Source organism: Ochotona curzoniae, unplaced genomic scaffold (genome assembly GCF_017591425.1).
Source record: "Ochotona curzoniae isolate NIBS_2020 unplaced genomic scaffold, NIBS_Ocur_1.0 contig_3520, whole genome shotgun sequence".
NCBI lineage: Eukaryota > Metazoa > Chordata > Mammalia > Lagomorpha > Ochotonidae > Ochotona > Ochotona curzoniae.
The window spans coordinates 6,666,046-6,683,181 of record NW_024465894.1 but is presented as its reverse complement, the minus strand read 5'-3'; the positions used below and the strand labels follow the sequence as shown (position 1 = coordinate 6,683,181).

General features: G+C 48.3%; 2 protein-coding genes across 2 annotated transcripts; both read right to left on the bottom strand.

Annotated features, from left to right (window-relative positions):
- Positions 1–5,059: 5,059 nt before the first annotated feature.
- Positions 5,060–8,972, bottom strand: LOC121157199 (WAP four-disulfide core domain protein 6A-like). The gene is made up of 4 exons (XM_040981237.1): positions 8,858–8,972; positions 7,542–7,673; positions 5,703–5,870; positions 5,060–5,082 (listed from the first exon to the last, which is right to left on the bottom strand). Exons 1-4 carry the CDS (start codon positions 8,946–8,948, stop codon positions 5,060–5,062), a joined length of 414 nt encoding a protein of 137 aa, XP_040837171.1. The 5' UTR covers positions 8,949–8,972.
- Positions 8,973–12,039: 3,067 nt separating this feature from the next.
- LOC121157078 (eppin-like) lies at positions 12,040–16,735 on the bottom strand. Its single transcript, XM_040981075.1, has 4 exons — positions 16,496–16,735; positions 14,401–14,532; positions 12,856–13,023; positions 12,040–12,375 (listed from the first exon to the last, which is right to left on the bottom strand). Exons 1-4 carry the CDS (start codon positions 16,623–16,625, stop codon positions 12,368–12,370), a joined length of 438 nt encoding a protein of 145 aa, XP_040837009.1. The 5' UTR covers positions 16,626–16,735; the 3' UTR covers positions 12,040–12,367.
- Positions 16,736–17,136: the final 401 nt, after the last annotated feature.

Sequence of the window (17,136 nt, the reverse complement as noted above, 5' to 3'; positions counted from 1 at the left end):
TTTCCCAGGCCACAAGTAGGGAGCTGGATGGGAAGTGGAGCCACTGGGATTAGAACCGGTGCCCATATGGACTCCCGGCGCATTCAAGGTGAGGGCTTTAGCCACTAGGCCATCTCACTGGAGCCCAGTTATTGAGGTTTTAAAGGAGAGCATTTACTATCAAAAGCTTTTAAATGTACATCCACTCTACCCAGAAATTCCACTTCCTAATATGAGTGAAGAACCAGTAATACTCATGGCAACTTACTATCTTCACAATCTTATTAATTAAATTGAGAAAATGTAAGCAACGTTACAATGTAGCCATGAAAATTTGTTTAAATGATGCCCTCGTCCATATAAGGAAAACTCTAGAATGTTCAATGACACAAGAAAAATCTTCACTTAAGGTTGTTAACCAGTAAAAGCAGGGAACACAGCTGCATGACTGTTGAGTTCTCCAAGTATCCCATGGCTCCAAGTCTCTGGTTTCATTCTTCCAAGGAATGAAACCTACTCTTGGGGGAAGCTGATCCTCCTGTGGCAAGGTTGAGATGTTTCGTGACTCCCTGGTGCTTTGTCAGGATTGTTCTTTCCAGGGTACCCCAGCTGGCTCCATGGCCCCTGGTACAGGGTCTTGGGCTTTAATTTGTCTTTCTACCCAAACAGCTTTCCAGTGCAGCAACTCTCAGACTCCAGGTTTGCTGTCGTGAAGACACGTGGGTACTTGTCCTTGGAGGGACCAGACACTGTGAGCCTTGAGTTGTCACCTGAGAAACCAATTGGAAAAGAGGAGATTCAAGAATTGACACTTCTATTTTGCAACATGGCCTTTTTATTGGTTCAAAAAAGGAGGTCTGAAACTCCCGAAACTTGGATAAAAGCCAAACAGCTTTTTTTCTTTCCTTACCACCATGATTATCCTAGTTCAGTCTGTCACATCCGAGTGATGTAACAACCTTCACACTCTATCTTTACGTAATTGTCACATTTGCTTCAATCCATTTAAGAAGATAGACTTCAAGCTCTCACTTCAGCCTTGTGTGACTGTAGCAAGTTCCTCTTGGTGCTAATTCAACTTCTAAGACTGCCCTATCCTCCCCTCCTGATGTTCCGACCCTTAGTCATCTCCTCCTTGAGTGGAGATGGCCCAGGGATCTAATGAGAAATGGTGTGCAGAAAAAGGGTGAGAAGTCTCTCCTTGATGAGGTTGCAAAGCTGTGATTTCCCTTTTCTGCTTATGCCTTCTGGGTTTTCCAGTGTGCTTGTGTTCTCTGACCAAGCAGATGGCCGTGCTGGGAGCTGCCATCTAGAGATATTTGCTTGTCATGGACCTGGGGACAGCTCTCTGGCCAACAGCCCCTGAGGAACTGAATCCTTCCACTGGCCATGAGAGTGGACCAGACATGGATCTACCTCCTGTTGAGCCGTCAGATGAGATTGCAGCCCTAGCCAGTCATCGTTTTCCTGCTTCCTTCTAAGAGACCCCAAAGGCAGAGACCTACTTAAGTCTTGCCCAGACTCATGGTTCATGAGAACTGGGTGATAGTAAGTCTAGATTTTTAAAGATTGATTTATTTTTATTTGAGAAGCAGATTTACACACAGAGAAGGAGAGACAGACAGACAGATAGAGATCTTCCATCTGCTGACTCACTCCCCAAACGATCCCAACAGCTGGAGCTGGGCCAATCTGAAGCATCCCATCTTACAGTGTCATGTGGGGTGCTGGCTTCTCTGCCTTTCACACAACTTCCTGAAAATGCAACCAGGAGACAGTGGAGGACAGTTAAATCTCCTGCCATCCATGTAGGAGACCATGATGGAGTTCCTGGCTCCTGGTTTGGGCCTCATCCAGCTTTGTTTGTTGTAACCTTTAGGGAAGTAAACCAGTTGATGCAAGATGTCCTCCTTTTTCTATTGTTCCACCTTTTAAATAAATAAATAAATTGACTCTTTTTTTTTTTTTTTAAAGAAAAGTTTGAGTAGTTTGTGAGAACCTCTGTGAGAACAACTGATTCTGATCTCCTTGCCTAGAATAGGTGAGCAGATATTATCAACCACAGGGCTATTTTCAGGCTATTTTCAAGAGCCTGTTTGTCCCTCGGTCCCTAGCACAGAATGATTCTGTCCCAGTCATTCAAGTATGTCAAGCCCAATCAAGAACCGAGACGTACCAAGGAAATCAACCAGCACTCTGTGCTTATCAGATTGTACAGTGTTCCCAGGGCAGCTGAGATGCTTAAAGATGCACCCTTCCATCCCACCCTACCCCAACCAGGGCATGCCTCCAACAGGTTAAAATGGAGCATCAGATTTTATTTTATTTTATTATGCCTAGTTGTGTATCTTCCTACAGGATGAGACCATCGATTTTTCTCGGCAACTGGTCTGGTTCTTTAGGAGGCAAAGGACTTGAGGGAGGCCTCATGACTACGGTCCAGCTCTCACACAGTGTGGGGGCCAGAGCAGATGTGGTCAAAACCACACACCAAGACAGCAGTGGCCCTTCCCTGATCCTTTCAGTGATGGAACATTTTTTTCCTTAAAGTCCTGTATTTATTTTTATTGGAAAGGAAGATTTTGTATAGAGGAGAGACAGAGAGAAAGATATTCCATCTACTGGTTCCCTCCTCAAATGGCTGCAAGACTGAAGCTGAGCTGATCCAAAGCCAGGAGCAAGAGCCTCTTCCATATCTCCCATGCGGGTGCAGGGTCCCAAGGTAGGCAGACAGGTGGAACTCCATCTGCCGTTTCACTCCCGAAATACCTAGCTAGGGCATTAAGTCAGGATAGTCTGCTGTGGGATGCAAGCGCCCCAACTGACATCTCTTTTAAAAAAAAAAAGATTTATTTTATTATTTTTATTAGAAAGGTGGATATACAGAGAGGAGAGACAGAGAGAAAGATCTTCCATCCAATGGTTCACTCCCCAGGCAGCCGCAACAGCTGGAGCTGAGCCGATCCGAAGCCAGGAGCCTCTTCTGGGTCTCCCACACGGGTGCAGGGTCCCAAAGTTTTGGGCCGTCCTCGACTGCTTTCTCAGGCCACAGGCAGGGAGCTGGAAAGGAAGCGGGGCTGCCGGGATTAGAAACCGGCGCCCATATGGGATCCTGGGCGTGCAAGGCGAGGACCTTAACCATTGCGCCGGGCCCCCCAACTGACAACTTAATTACTGGATCAGATGCTCATCCTTTGATTACTTTAGATTCCATATAAGCAAAATCCCGAAGTGTTTGTCCTTCCATGGCCACCTTGTCTGACTCAGTATAATGTCCTTTGGGTTCATCTGTGTTGTATGTAGCAAGCTAGATATTTCTATTGATCCATTGATGGACATTTAGATTATTTCCATATCTTGCCTTGTGAGAACAGTGCCGCAATGAACTTGAGGCTATACTAGAAATTTTGTAGTGTAGGTCTTACATTTTAGGTGCCAACCATTCTGAGTTGTTTTTTGTACCTGGTGTGAGGTGGGAATCTAATTGCACTGTTTTTATGGGTGGGTAAACATTTTTCAGCACATTGCCATTTTCTCTCTCCGTTGAAAAAAGTGCTTTCCCCAAGTGATGAGTTTACACAACACTTCTGTAGAGAGAGGAGCCGAGGGATGGTAACAGCAACTCGAGCCCGATCTCTTCGGAGCCTTGAACTCAAGTCACGCAACGCAGCGAACTGACTTAAGAAGCCGTGTCAACTGTGGCTGTGCTGCCCTGACAAGCCCCTGGGGCAGGGTTCTCCTCCTAATCCTGGCCCCCTTTGACTTCCCCCCATCCTTCGGACCTGCTTTCCATGTTCCCCAAGCTTGCTCCTTCGCCTCCTGCCACCCCTGCTTCCCTCACCCCTTCCTTCCTCTCAACTGCCAATTAGTTTGATTTGATAAATATATGCTATATATAAGTGTTGAAATAGCACAGTCTAGATTCCTATTAACATGTAATAATTGTGAACATTTACTAGGTAGAGTATGCTATTTCAATGTTCATATGTAGCATATACTTACCAACTCAAGGTAATTAACAGTTGTATTTCCTTAGTGTTTATATTTGGAACCTTCGAGTTTATGTTTTTTTGTTTTTTTGTTTTTTAAGATTTACTTAACTCTTATTTGAATGGCAGGTTTTACAGAAAGAAGGAGTGACAGAGAGAAGATCTCCCATCTGTTGGTTCACTCCCTAATTGACTGCAATGGCCAGAGCTAAGCTGATCCATAGCTGGGAGCCAGAAGCATCTTCCAAGTCTCTCATGTGGGTGCAGGGTTCCAAGGCTTTGGGCCGTCCTCTAATGCTTTCTCAGAGCACAAGCAGAGAGACAGATTCAAAGCAGAACAGCCGGGACACAAACAGGTGCCCCTATGGGATGCTGATGCCACAGGGCAGGGGATTAGCCTCCTTGCCCCAGTGCCAGCCCCTCAAGCTCCTTTCTTCAGCAAAGATTTGGCGTGTGCTGGGGAACCCTAGTCACTCCACCATGCCGTGGAACACTGGTGCAATCTGTGTTATTTGTTAACTCTCTAAAATTTGCAATTGATATAATTGAAGTCAGATGCTGCTGTGTGTGTGTGTGTGTGTGTGTGTGCGTGCACAAGTGTGTTTATACTTGTTCTTAAGGGAGCCCCTGAATTCTCAGCTCCTGATGGACTGCATTACATGAAACCTGTGTCTGCTCTGGTTTCCTACTTGGGCCCTGGTGCTTCTTCTCTACCCTGACATGTTCTCTGAAAATTGCAGACAGGAAGACAGCACCCGTGGCTTCCTGCCGTCACAGACGTGAATTGTTCAGACGTCACGCAGAGCACTTTATTACAGAGAGCTGGTGTTATCATAGGAATCAACCTGAGTCCCCAAAGCTGAGAGATAGGGTCTGACACCAGCAAGGGCTCAAGGAAAGAAGGGTGTTGTGTTTGAAGGGAAGTTTGAGCTGGCTGCAGGGGTTGGTGGGGAGAGGGAGCAGCAGGCCCTGGAGTTCAGTTTTGGAGCAGCCAGGGTCTTGGTAGCTGAAATTTGGCCAACAGAAGCCTGCATAGAGTATCTGTCCGGCAGAATTGTGTGTCAAATCCTGGAGGTTGTTCCAGCTGCTCCTTAAAAGAGCCAGCGATATGAGTCTACAAGACAGCAGAGCAAAGCATCAGTCTCAGATCCTGGTCGCCTTAGGACCCCAACCTTACAGCTGACCGGGGAAAGGTGGGGCGGGGGCTGTCATTAAATCTTCTTAAAGGAAGAGAAGATGGAGGTGAGATGACATGGAGGCTTCTCAAGTACTCACACATTCTGCTCTAACCAGCAGAGTGCAGTTCACGTTGCAGAACAACAATTAACGGCACCCACCCCCCTCATTCTCACAATGTCTTGATTTGGACCACAAAGTATCGTGGTTACCCTGGCTGCAAGTCACTTTAAAGGCAAAGAGGATTGGGGACCAGGCTTGGTGAAGAGATTCCGTAATGAATTTCTAGTGGATGGTGCCTAGCACGGGGCTGTCTCCTTCTGACTGTATCTGGAACACTCCATGGCTTCATTGCCAGTTCTCATTTGCTGATTTCCCTTTGCCATCCATCCCATCCCCTTCTTCCCCTAAACACCCTTCAAGTTGCATTCTCACCTCCTCCCCAGAGTTGGTTTTGTCAAGTCCCGGTCCCACCCACAAGTGGTACATCTAAGCCAACACTGAGGTGTCGCAGGGTGCTCCTTGTGGGTGTGGGCTGCTGGGACCCCTGGAACTTACTACTCTCCTGACAGATGACCAGGCAGATAGCTTCCGTCTGGAAGTTGTTATTGTTCCCTTGGCAACCTCCGTAGATAAATTTGGTGCAGATATCTTTTTCTTTATCGTACCACCAGCGTGGAATGAAGGCCATGCAGGGGCCGGTTTCCTTTGGCATGCTGCACACATCTGCAGGGCGATCAGAGGATGGGAGCCGCTGTTGGGGTGCCCGTCTCCCTACCCCCTCCTCCCCTTTCTCAAACTACTGCTCTTCTTCTCTAGCGTTCTGCTCCCAATTCAACATGGACTTTGGCCATTGACTCCATAGTCCTGGACATCCTCATCTATTAACGTAAGAATATAAAATTCCACCTGCTGACCCCACAGGGCTGCTGCAAGGAACAGATGAACGGACCTTTCATACAGCCTCCTTTCTCTCCTTTCTGCCCATCGCTTCATTCCACCAGAACCCAAAAAGTTCTATCTCCTTCTCCCAGTCTCCAGCTTTATCTCTCTGGCCATCCCTAAAACTGTGTTTATTCCGTGTCTCATATCCTTCCCTTGCTAGGCAGGTGCACACACGCCTACTCATTCTGCAGAAGCCTTCCCAAACTTCAGGTCTTTTGTGATGTCTTTCCCATCTACTCTTTACCCGTTGAGTTTTGTGAATTGCTTCCTTATCTTGCACACACATTGCTCTTCCCTGTATAGTGATTTGTTCATGTTTTCGACCTCTCCACAAGACACATGAGGCTTTCATGGTGGAGGTAGTGTCTTAGGTCGCCTTGCCACAAGCAGTCCCTGGCAGGTAATTTGGCACAGAGCGTCTGCTTCAGGTTGTTCACAGTGTTAAAGAAAAGCCCAATGTATCTTGCAATCAAAGCTGCACCTGCTCAGCAAACGTGTCCTACGAGGGACAAACGCAGTGCCTTAGAACCTCAGCATCTGTGGCCCAACAAACAATAGTTACCAAAATGCCCGACGCTGTTCTTGGCACCTGACATATGTTAACACACCATCATATATAATAGGTCCCCTTACTGTTATCACGATTTAGATGAAAGAACTGAGGCTTGGGGAGGCATAGCCACTTTCTCGAGGTCACAAAGTTGTTGGAGACCGGAATGCAGATTGTCCACTGCTCTTATGATTAAGACCAGCCCTTCCCCTCGCTCTCCTCCAGCCCCCTGTTCCACAGGACCTGTCCACATACGGTTAACTTCTGCCTGGAAGATAGTCCCCTGCCATTGTGGTCTCAGTCCTCACTATATTTCCTGGTCTGGGTCAAACATTCCTTTTCCTGTAAAACTTTTCCTGAATACAGTAAGTGACACCTGCCGGGCATGTCAGAGGAACCAATGAATATTTGCCCTATGAGTAATCCTGGGTGGTTTTATTTAGAGGCCAATGACATGGGAAGGAGAAAGATGAGTGTGCTAGGTTTAAGGTGATTGGGGAAAGGATCCTGGGTTTACATAGAGCCCTAGAGAAGAAAGGTAGGAAACACAGCAGGTCCTGTGCCTGTCTCTGATAGCTATCCTGGAATCAGACAGGATGTTGACATTTGCTGGAACTTCAGTGGTTTCTTGGCATCACAGAGGACCATTGAGGACTAGCCACGAGACTCTGGGGGGATCACATTTATGTCACAGAGGAGGAGGTGATGGCACAGAAAGGGGAAAAGCCACTCCAAACATAACACATAAGGACACAAGACGAAGAGGCCAAGAAAACCAATTTCTCCAAATCTAGCCTGGGGCGAGTTTGTGTCAAGCAGAAGATTCAGGGAAATGCAACGTCAGAGACCAAGGGGAGGGGACTGTTGCAGGTGGGGGCAGAAGGTGGGGGACCTGGGGGTACCTTTTCGGAGGTCTAGACATTTCTTCCCACAGTTGAACAGGCAGCATTTCATTTTGTCCGGGCAGTGTCTGTGCCTCGTGCACTCACTCCTCTCCTGGACTTCGCATTTCACTCTGATGTTGGGACATGTCTCTAAGGAAGGGGAGACACACTCCCTTGAGGCCTTGAGAGGGGCCACACCCTCCCTTCCCACACCAGGGCACCACCAGAGTTAGAGCGGCTTGCTTTCAAATCTCGCCTGTCCCTGGAAGATGGTGGCCTACAGGCGCTCAACATTGTTATAGCATTGCCCACATCTGCAACCCTATTAACAGGCCATCAATTGATTCCTACCTTCCAACCCCCGACACCTCCCCCTATGGGAGAAGATTCCAGGGTAACATAGCCTTGGGGGGCACTGTAGCTCTCTGTGTTTAAGTTCTTCACATAGCCAGGTTTTTAAATCCTGTACAATCTTTTATACAGCAGCTACCCTATCTGAACATTGGTTTCCTAATTTTCCCAAAGGACTGTTTTGAACTCTGATGCAGCCAAGTTTTCAAAGGCATTTTCAAGTTGTTGGGGGCACAATAACGATGACTAGCCTGGATACAGAACTTGCAATGCACTTCATTGATCCATACTCACCAGTGAAACTGTATGCATAAATCATATTGCTATGCACAGTCTGTAAACAGAGGAATCAGAATCGGAATGGAGGGAGGTTGGGTGAGCTTGCCCAGAGCTACATCATTGCTGAGGAACGGAGCCAGGGCTGGAGGTGGAGTGCGTGTATCCTGAGCAGCAACTTCCAACATCGATTTCAAAGTGCTCAGTCAGCTCGAGTGCCTCTTTGTGTCTCAACATCCCAGAGGTTTTTGGAGACAGTTCTCTACCACAGACAGTGGCCCTCTGCGGGTCTGAGTGCAGGTGTGTGTCACAGGGAACAGCTTGGGAGCTCTTCAACAGGAAGAGTTGGAGCTGAATGAGAGTGGTGCTGGGCAGTGGAAGCTGTCCTGTTCAAGGCAGAGTCCCTTAGCTTTCACAGTTTCCACACAGTCCATTTCACAAGCTCCAGGTTTAGGCACCTCCAGGAAGAGCTCCTTGGGATCACGGCAGCTCAGACTAAGGGTACTATGTCTGCCAAGGGCATCTTACAGGAGGAAACAGGCTGAAAGTATCACTCTTAACATTTCCCCTCTCTCCTGGCCAGCACCCAAGGCTGAACTGGGGAATGCACTCTGTCTGCCCCTGAGAAACTGTTCTTTGTGTCCCCAATTCCCAAACCCCATCAAGCCCCTTTTCTCCATTGCAAGGGCTAAGTCCCCATTACTTACTGATAAAGAACCCTGCCACCAGCCCAGATTCCTGGATCCCTCCCAGGAGGATGAATGGTACAAGGATCGGCAGAAGTCCCAATAGTTCCATTTTAGGAGGTACCAGCCTTGCAGATGGCACCTAAGTTATCACTCAGCAGTTCCTGTCTTTCAGCTTTGGATGCCCTGGGGCCACCCAGAACTCTAGGTCCTATCCTGGAGACCGGCCAGCTACAATCGTTCACTGGGGAACACCAAGTCCCTGAGGCCCTTCAGTGGGCATGTGTGGCACCTGCAAAACCAACCCTGGGGGAGGGGCACTGGATAGGCAGCTCCTAACGCCTGTAGTTGAGGCTCTCTGGTCTATCAGGGTAAGCAGTGTGCCTCAGCTGAGGCTTTTCAGACTTTCTTAGCAGAACGGGGTGAGCAAGGCCAGAGTCTTCCTTTCCCTGGGGAAGAGGGGGGTTTGGATGGCAAGAGACCCTCAATTCTCTCTCTCCCTAAATGGATTATTTATTTTACTTGAAAGTCAGAGTGAAACCGAGTGTGTGTGAGAGAGAGCTCTTCCATCTGCTGGTTTGGTCCCCAAACAGCCACAATGGCCATAGCTGAGCTTATCTGGAGCCAGGAACTTCCTTCTGGATCTCCCACATGGGGACAGGGTCCCAAGGATTTAACCTGTCCTCTGCTGCCTTTCCAGGCCGTTAGGAGGGAAGTGACTTGGAAATGGAGCAGCTGGAACATGAACCAGTGCTCAGGTGGGAGGCAGGTGCTACAGGCAGAGCGTTAGCTTGCTACGCCTCTACATGGGTGCCACTCTTCTCGTTGGACTGTTCTCCTGACATGCCTACATTTTTGTTTCATTTCTCTCCTTTTCATGCTTCTCTGTGATTTTCACTCTGTGTTCTTCCCAGTGAGTCTCGTCTGGGCTTCTTTCTACTTGCCCACTCTTTCTCTTCTGTAGTTCTCCCTCTCCTTGACTTTAGGCACTGCCAAAGAATGAAGATACTTCCATGAGTTGTATGCAGGGGAGCTCATAATTGACTCCTCTCTGGGCTGAATCTCCTCCGCTCTCCTTACGTCAATTCCAGTTGGCAGGGGGAGGAGGGGCTGGCACAGAACTAGGCTAATCCTCTGCCTTGCAGTGCCAGCATTCCATATGAATACCAGTTTGTGTCCCGGTTGCTCCATTTCCTATCCAGCTCCCTGTCTATGGTCTGGAAAAGTAGAGGAGGATGGGACTCTTCCTGTGTGTAGGAGACCAGGGCAAAACTCTTGGCTTCTGGCTTTGGACAGGCCAAGCCTTGGCCACTACGTTCATTTGGGAATGAACCAGTGGATGGAAAATCTTTCTATCTCTTCTCTCTGTCATACTGTCTTTCAAATAAAATAGATCAATCTTTTTTTAAAAAGTACATAAACAAGCGAAAATTCCTTTATTGATTTCTTTACTGCCTTCCCAACTGACATAAACAAGTCTTTAGAAAATAAGTAACTTGGGGGCCTGGCATTGAGAGAGGAGTTAGAGTGGGTAGTAGGCAGTTAGGGTATTCTGGGTCCCTGAGTAAAAGAGAATTTCCCCACCATGTCTTGAATTCACCAGAGCACGTCTCTTCCAAGGGACAGGGGTGCTATTAGCATATCAATTCCCCACCAGAAGTATCGGCCATTACCTCCGGCCACTGTGGGAAGGCCTCAGGCCGATCTCTTTATCATTGAAAGGAGAACAGGAAGAGGTAATACACATCTGCCTAAGGCCTGGAATGTCCCATGTCTGGCACCTCTCTGGTCTTTTGCCCCAAAACCAGATACCTGGGGACCAGGAAATTCCTTTGTCCTTGGAAAACCCCCCTTCCGAAATAAAGCCTTAAAAGATCCCAACACTTCCCCTGCACGGGTCCTTTCTATCTCAAAACCCCCTCCCGTCGCTAGGACGGGAGTCTTCTCTTCTCAGCCTTTCTAATAAATCTTGCTTTAAAACTAAACTGTGTCCGCATGAAAATTCTTCTTTCCTGCAAGACAAGAATTTGAGGTTGCTGCCATACTCGGAGTCAAAAATCCTGCAACAGCATGATGGCTCAATTCTCCCCTTGCAAACACTGGGACTCCATGTGGGTGCCAGTTCATGTCCTGGGTGCACTTCCCATCCAGCTCCTTGCTTATGGCCTAGGAAAGCAGCAGAGGATGGCCTAAAGCCTTGGGACCCTGCAACCATAGAGGAGACCCCGAGGAGGCTCCTGGCTTCTAATCAGCTCAACAATAGCAGCCATTGTAGACATTTGAGGGAGTGAACCAGTGGCTGGAAGATCTTCTTTCTCTCTTCTCTGTAAATATGCCTTCCCAATAAGAAAAAAATAAATATTTTAAAAAAGATAAACGAAACAAACAATTTTTGAAACAGAAATTCCAGATTGAACTGAATTTTCCAAACTGACCAAGTCACACGGCTTGGAAAGCAGGGACAAAGATTCAAGCTCACAGAAATCCTTCTCCAACCGACTCCTAATCTTGAGAGTTGCAAGCCGTATTCTCGCCTGCAGGTGGGATCATACAGCATGTGACTGCGTGTGTGGCTTCTCTCTCTCTCTCGGCGTTTTTGAGTCTCGTCCTTGTGTAGCAGGTGGTAAAACTGCATGGTTCCTTTGCATGGCTGAGTAGCACCCAGTGATGGCCAGACTCCCACCACAAGAGGTTGGGTCCTGACCTCCCTCAGGATCTTCTTGGGCTCTCTATCAGCCAGAGTGAGGCACCCAGTGGGGCACAGGCCTCAGTAGGTACACAGGCAACACTGGAGACTAAGGAAGACAATTAGAGCTGTGTTTTATCCGTTCCTTAGAGGGTCCCCGGTGGGACTGAGCCATGGTCTCTCTCAGAGGTAAGCAGTTTGTGGTGGATTTCCCTTTTTCCTAGCTCATCTGCTTCTTCCCCATTTTGGGCTTCCTGGATGATCTCACAGGCACCCATACCCTTGTCCCAGGGTCATTCAAACCGAGATGATCTTCCTGCCTTAAAAGGGTCATGCAGGGTTTATTTTTCAGAAACAAAGGGGTATGTCTCCACCCCTGGATCACTCAACTCCTGAGGTTCTGCTGGTATTGCCCCCTTGAATGATGTCCCTAAAGGCCTCAAAGATAGCTTTACACACCACAAAGTGCAATTCACACCAAACAGATGTAGATTTAATCAGCCTCAGGGTCATAGAGCTAAGCCAAGAACTTTATTTGGGGGAGGGAGGGGATTGGGATATGCACAGGGACGATGAGCTGGCTCAGAAAGTTGGAGACAAAGGGGCGAGGCACAGAGCGAGAATCCGAGAATCCGAGTGGCAGGTGTTGTGCATGGAAAGAGGCGGAGATGGAAAAAAGGCGGGGGGCGGGCAGTGCCTGGAGTTTGGTTTGGGGAAGAGCGAAGGTCTTGGGCACAGAGCGTGGAACAGCTGACATCAACCTATTGCATCCATCAGTGTTCCGGACAGAGCCTGCTGCGTGAGTCACATCCCGGTGGCTGCTCCAGCAAGTCTCCATGCAGGAGCTATGCACCTGCGGAGAAGGCCATTGTTAGATGTGACTGAGCATCATATCAGCTTCTATTAAGAGTTTGAAGCTATGTTGGTGCGTTTGGTGGGGCAAGATCACAAGTGGGCTTGCTTTGGGCGAGCTTTTGACTTCCTTTAAAGACAAATGAATGGGAGCGGATCTTAGGCCAAGAACAACAGTGTGGACACAGACGGCCCGGGAAAACTGGTTGCTCAGTGTCCAGTATTCAGCTGGATAGCCGGTGCCCTTTCTGTTACGGTCCTCTGAGATCCCACCACCTCTGCACCTCCCTCCACGGCTCCTCGCCAGCCCTGAGCTACTCCATCTTCATCCTCGAGTTCCCAGAAAAGCACCCGGTCTACTCCTGGGAAAGATGTATCTTACACCCCCACTTCCATCCCAGCTGGGGAGCTGGATCAGCAGCACCAGGTTTGCCAAGTGCACAGCAGGTGAGCCAATGCCCTCCCCCCCCCCCCAACTCACCTGTTTTCTGGCAGGCATTCTGACAGATGGCTTGGGTCTGGAAGTTGTTGTTGTTTCCCAGGCAGCCACCGTAGATGAAGTTGTAGCAAGTGTTGTTTTCCTGACTGTACCACCAACGGGGAAAGTAAGCCATGCAGGGGCCCGAGTCCTTTGGTAACTGACATACATCTGCAGAAAGACCCCAGAGTTGAGACCTCAGCGTGCCCACCACAGCAGCCAGTAGCTGCCACCACTTCCCCTGGTGACCACCACTGACGAAGCAGAGTTCTGTTCCCGTATTATGGCATGCCAAAGTGCATATCTCTATCACTGAAGAGGGGGCCGTGGTAGGTAGAATTAGTGAAGATGACATCCAAGCAGAGGAGAGTGAACCCCAACCCAGGATGTCCTGATATTAAAAAGGGTTGAGTTTGGACAGAGACACATGCATAAGAAACACACTGCATGAACACACAGGTAGAGCTCAGGGCGATGAGTCCACAAGCCAAAGCTAGCCAACAACCCACAAAGAGCCAACAGGGAGAGAGAACAGGTTTCCCATCACACCTGGGAAGGAACCAACCCACGACACCTTGCTCCAGGCCTCATGATTGGCAGTGCTGTGAGAGGATGCACTCCTGTCATTTAAACCTCCAGCCTGTGCTGAGCAGTTTCTTTCATCGTCCTATTTCATGATCTGTAGGCATAACTTAACCTGATGAAGACCCTGCCCCATCTCAGTGGATTTCTATAAGTCAAGGTGAGAGTCTTCCATCTGCCAACCCAGGCTGGCTTGTTGGCTGCTCACCACCTCCTTAGAGTCTTCTCCCTTCATGTTGGGTGCATATTCCTGGTCTGCTTTCCAATCTCTGTGACCCTGTTATCTCTCCTTTCTGTGCCAGCCCCTATGCCTGCAAACATCCACCCACTTTTTACCTGAGACATGACCCATCATTCTGCACTAAACTCCAGGCTTGTGTTCTCAGAGAAGCTTTTTCTAACCTCTTCTGGCTACAGTGAACAGGTCCAGTCCTACTCCGGGTCTCACAGGCAATCAGTAAGTGTGACAAATGAATGAACACAGAATCCCGGATGGGTTTTGGAGGCCCAAAGATGTGAGGATAGATTGAAGAATGTAGCAGAAAAGGAAAAATCCACTAGTTGATACCGACCAAGCAAGGCTTGCCGGTGCAAGGTTGGCTCTTCCCAGCCACAAAGACAGCCAGTCTGGAACAAAAAACTAACAAACCAAAAGAAACATAAATCATGTAATTGATCACTTGTAGCAGCAACATTGGATAGGATCAGGCAGCTGGCACTCAGGAACTCTAAGAGTGGAAAGTAGCCAAGCAACCAAGCAGCAATAGGATCCAACCCCAACTCTTGTGGCCACCAGGGATTTGGGGGATTAAGATGCCCAGGCAGGCCTGGTGGGTACAGGCCACATTACGGTTAGTAATGAAAAGTGAGTTCCAGGTCTCCCAAGTGCAGCCATCTGGCCCAGAGCCCAGCGACCTGGAGGGCCGTACTCGCCCAGGCTACAGCGGGTGAGACTTTGGCCATTACCTTGTTGGAGGTCCAAGCATTTCTTCCCACAACTGAACATACAGCACTTCTTGTTGCGCTCGCATGGCTTGGTCTTGGTGCACAGGTCCCTTTCTTTGAATTCACATTTCTCTCTGACCCTGGGACATTTACCTAAGGAAGGAGAAGTCTTCCAACCACGGATCTTGCAGGGTACAATGCCCACCCTTCTCCAGCCCCAAGACAAGTTTGCCCTCACTCCTTCCCAGGGTGCCTTTCCTTCAGAGTGCTTCTTCAGGTATCTCCCAGCACTCCCTCTGGACCAACTCCCCTTGCTACCTTCCTGTCTCGGTCTTTCCTCCCACCCCAGTTCCAGCCCCCTTTGGCAGCTTTCTCAACCACTTGTGATTCCTTTTTGGGAGTGAATGCTGCCCTAAGCAGCATAGGACCCGTAGCAGTGTGCTTGGCTGTCATCGTTACATCCCAACAAGCACCCTACAGCTGTAACAAGCAAAAAGGACTTCAGCCATCGCCCTGTGGGCTGCAGGGAAGCGGCCCGAATGAGAGCCCTGGGTTTAAGCTGATCTGTTCACTCAGCTTTGCTGAGGAGTCCGTGCTGGAGACTTCCTCTAGGGGGCGATGTTCGTAACTCCTGACCTGCCATTTCTCTTCTCAACCCTCGTTGCCGTCACTTGTTCTTAAAGCTTCTATCTGTGCCCATCCCTCTCCTCTTCCTCTTTTCCTATCTTTCCCTCCCTTTATTTTCCCCCATATTATTAAAAATACATATTCATATGCTTCAAAGTAACAGGCATAACACTCCAATATATGAAGATATCACAACAGAGCAGCAGAAGAAAAAGAAAAATATGAATCTTCTATGATTCACAAGTATTGACACAGGCCGGGAGCTGCAGTTACCTCCCGGTATGCTTGTCTCACTTAGAGATCATTTCTTTGTGTCTTCTGTGTGTTAACTGCCACAGATCCAAGAGAATGCGTGATATTTGCCCGTTTGGCACTGTCTCATTTTACCAGTGGTTTTCAGGTGGATCCTTTTTGTTGCAAAAGGCTTCATACTCTCTGTGGCTGAATAGTGGTCCATACTGTACATGTACCACATTTTCTTTACCTGCTGATCAGTTGATGGGCACCTGAGTTGGTTCCTTATCTTAGTTATCGTGAGTTAGGCCGCTATACAGGGGGTACAGATAACTCTCTTACACGCAGATTTCATTTTGTTTGACTGTTTTCCCAGGAGTGAGATGACTGGGTCGTATGATAGATCTGTTTCCAGATTTCTGAGAAATGCCCGTACTGCCTTCCACAGTGGCTGCACCCGTGATGTGTCCATGTAGAAACCTGGCTTGTTCCAAGTTGTGAGGAAGCAGCAAGACAGAGCATGGAAAGCTACAGCTGTGGGAACGGATGCACTACGGATAAAGTAATACTAACATTTGTTACAGATAAAGTAATACTAATAAGCCACACACTCTACTTAGCATTTAAATGCGTTATTTAATTCCTGCAACAATCCGGTAAGGCAAATTTTATTAATAGTCCCATTTTACAGATAAGGAAACAAGCATGTGAGATTTAAATATCTTGCCTGAGCTTACATAGCTGCCAGGATTTGGATTCACTAAAATTTTTTTAATCCATTCTCAGAAATTTCTATTTTGAATCGATCATTGTCATTATTGCCACTACGTAGTCATGAAGCACTAGTGTCTTAGCATTAAAGATACTTCTAGAAACTGTCCTTTTTTCCAAAGTCAAGGGACACTTTGGAAGAACCCGAGAAGTTAGAGATGATAATCTAAGAAACAAATCTGCTTTTCTTGTGGGACAGAAGTTCTCTTAGATTTCCCACTTCCATAACCCTTGCATCTTAGAGCCTGCCTTGCCGCCACCCACTTCAATGGGGGAATGAAATCAGAGAATCCCCAGATCTGGCTTCCTGCACCCACAGAAGGGATCAGCCAGGGAGGAATCCTCCAGACATCTCCCTCTTCTCCCATCCTAGGGCTGGGGCTCATGCAGCGGAACACAGCCTCAGGTCTAAGGAATTATGTCCTGTTCCGTCCTCCCAGCCGCTTCCCTCTCTCTAGGATAAGGGTGGAGCCGTTGTACTTACTGGGAAAGAACCAGTCGTTCAGCCGTAGCCCCTGGGCGTTCACCAAGAGGATGGACAGCAGCAGGATGCTCAGAAGTCCCATGAACTTCATTCTGAAGAAGGGTTGTCTAGTCTGGTGTTTCCAGAACATGGAAGCTTCTGGCTACCTGGATCCTGCTTACTTCTTCACTGGCCAATTCTTTTGGATATGTGAACTGGAGGCGAGCCAGCCACCCCCTTTCTTGCTGGGAACGCCAAGTTCTCGAGGTCAAAGATGGAATGAATGGACATTCATAGCCCACAGCTCCAGGGGAAGCCCCCGCTATTGGCTGGTTCCTCAGTTTTAATCCTGTGGGGGCTGCACAGGGCTAGGCCTTCTGGTCAACCACGGGGCGAGAACGAGGCTTGTCTTACACTTGGCAGGCTGCTTTAGAAGGTGATACCACCGTTGCATTGTTGACAACTTAGAAAGTCATCAGACTCTCCGTCCATTTCGCAGTTCCCATGCACCCGGACATACTCCTTGTTTTTCTCTTACACTGTGATTCTATTTATCTCTCCATATCTCTTTGGATGTTTTGTGTCTGATTTTTCCCCCTTCTTTCTGCGGGACTCCCATGTGCTCTGCGGTGCTCTCCCACAGTTTCCTCCTGTCTTATTTC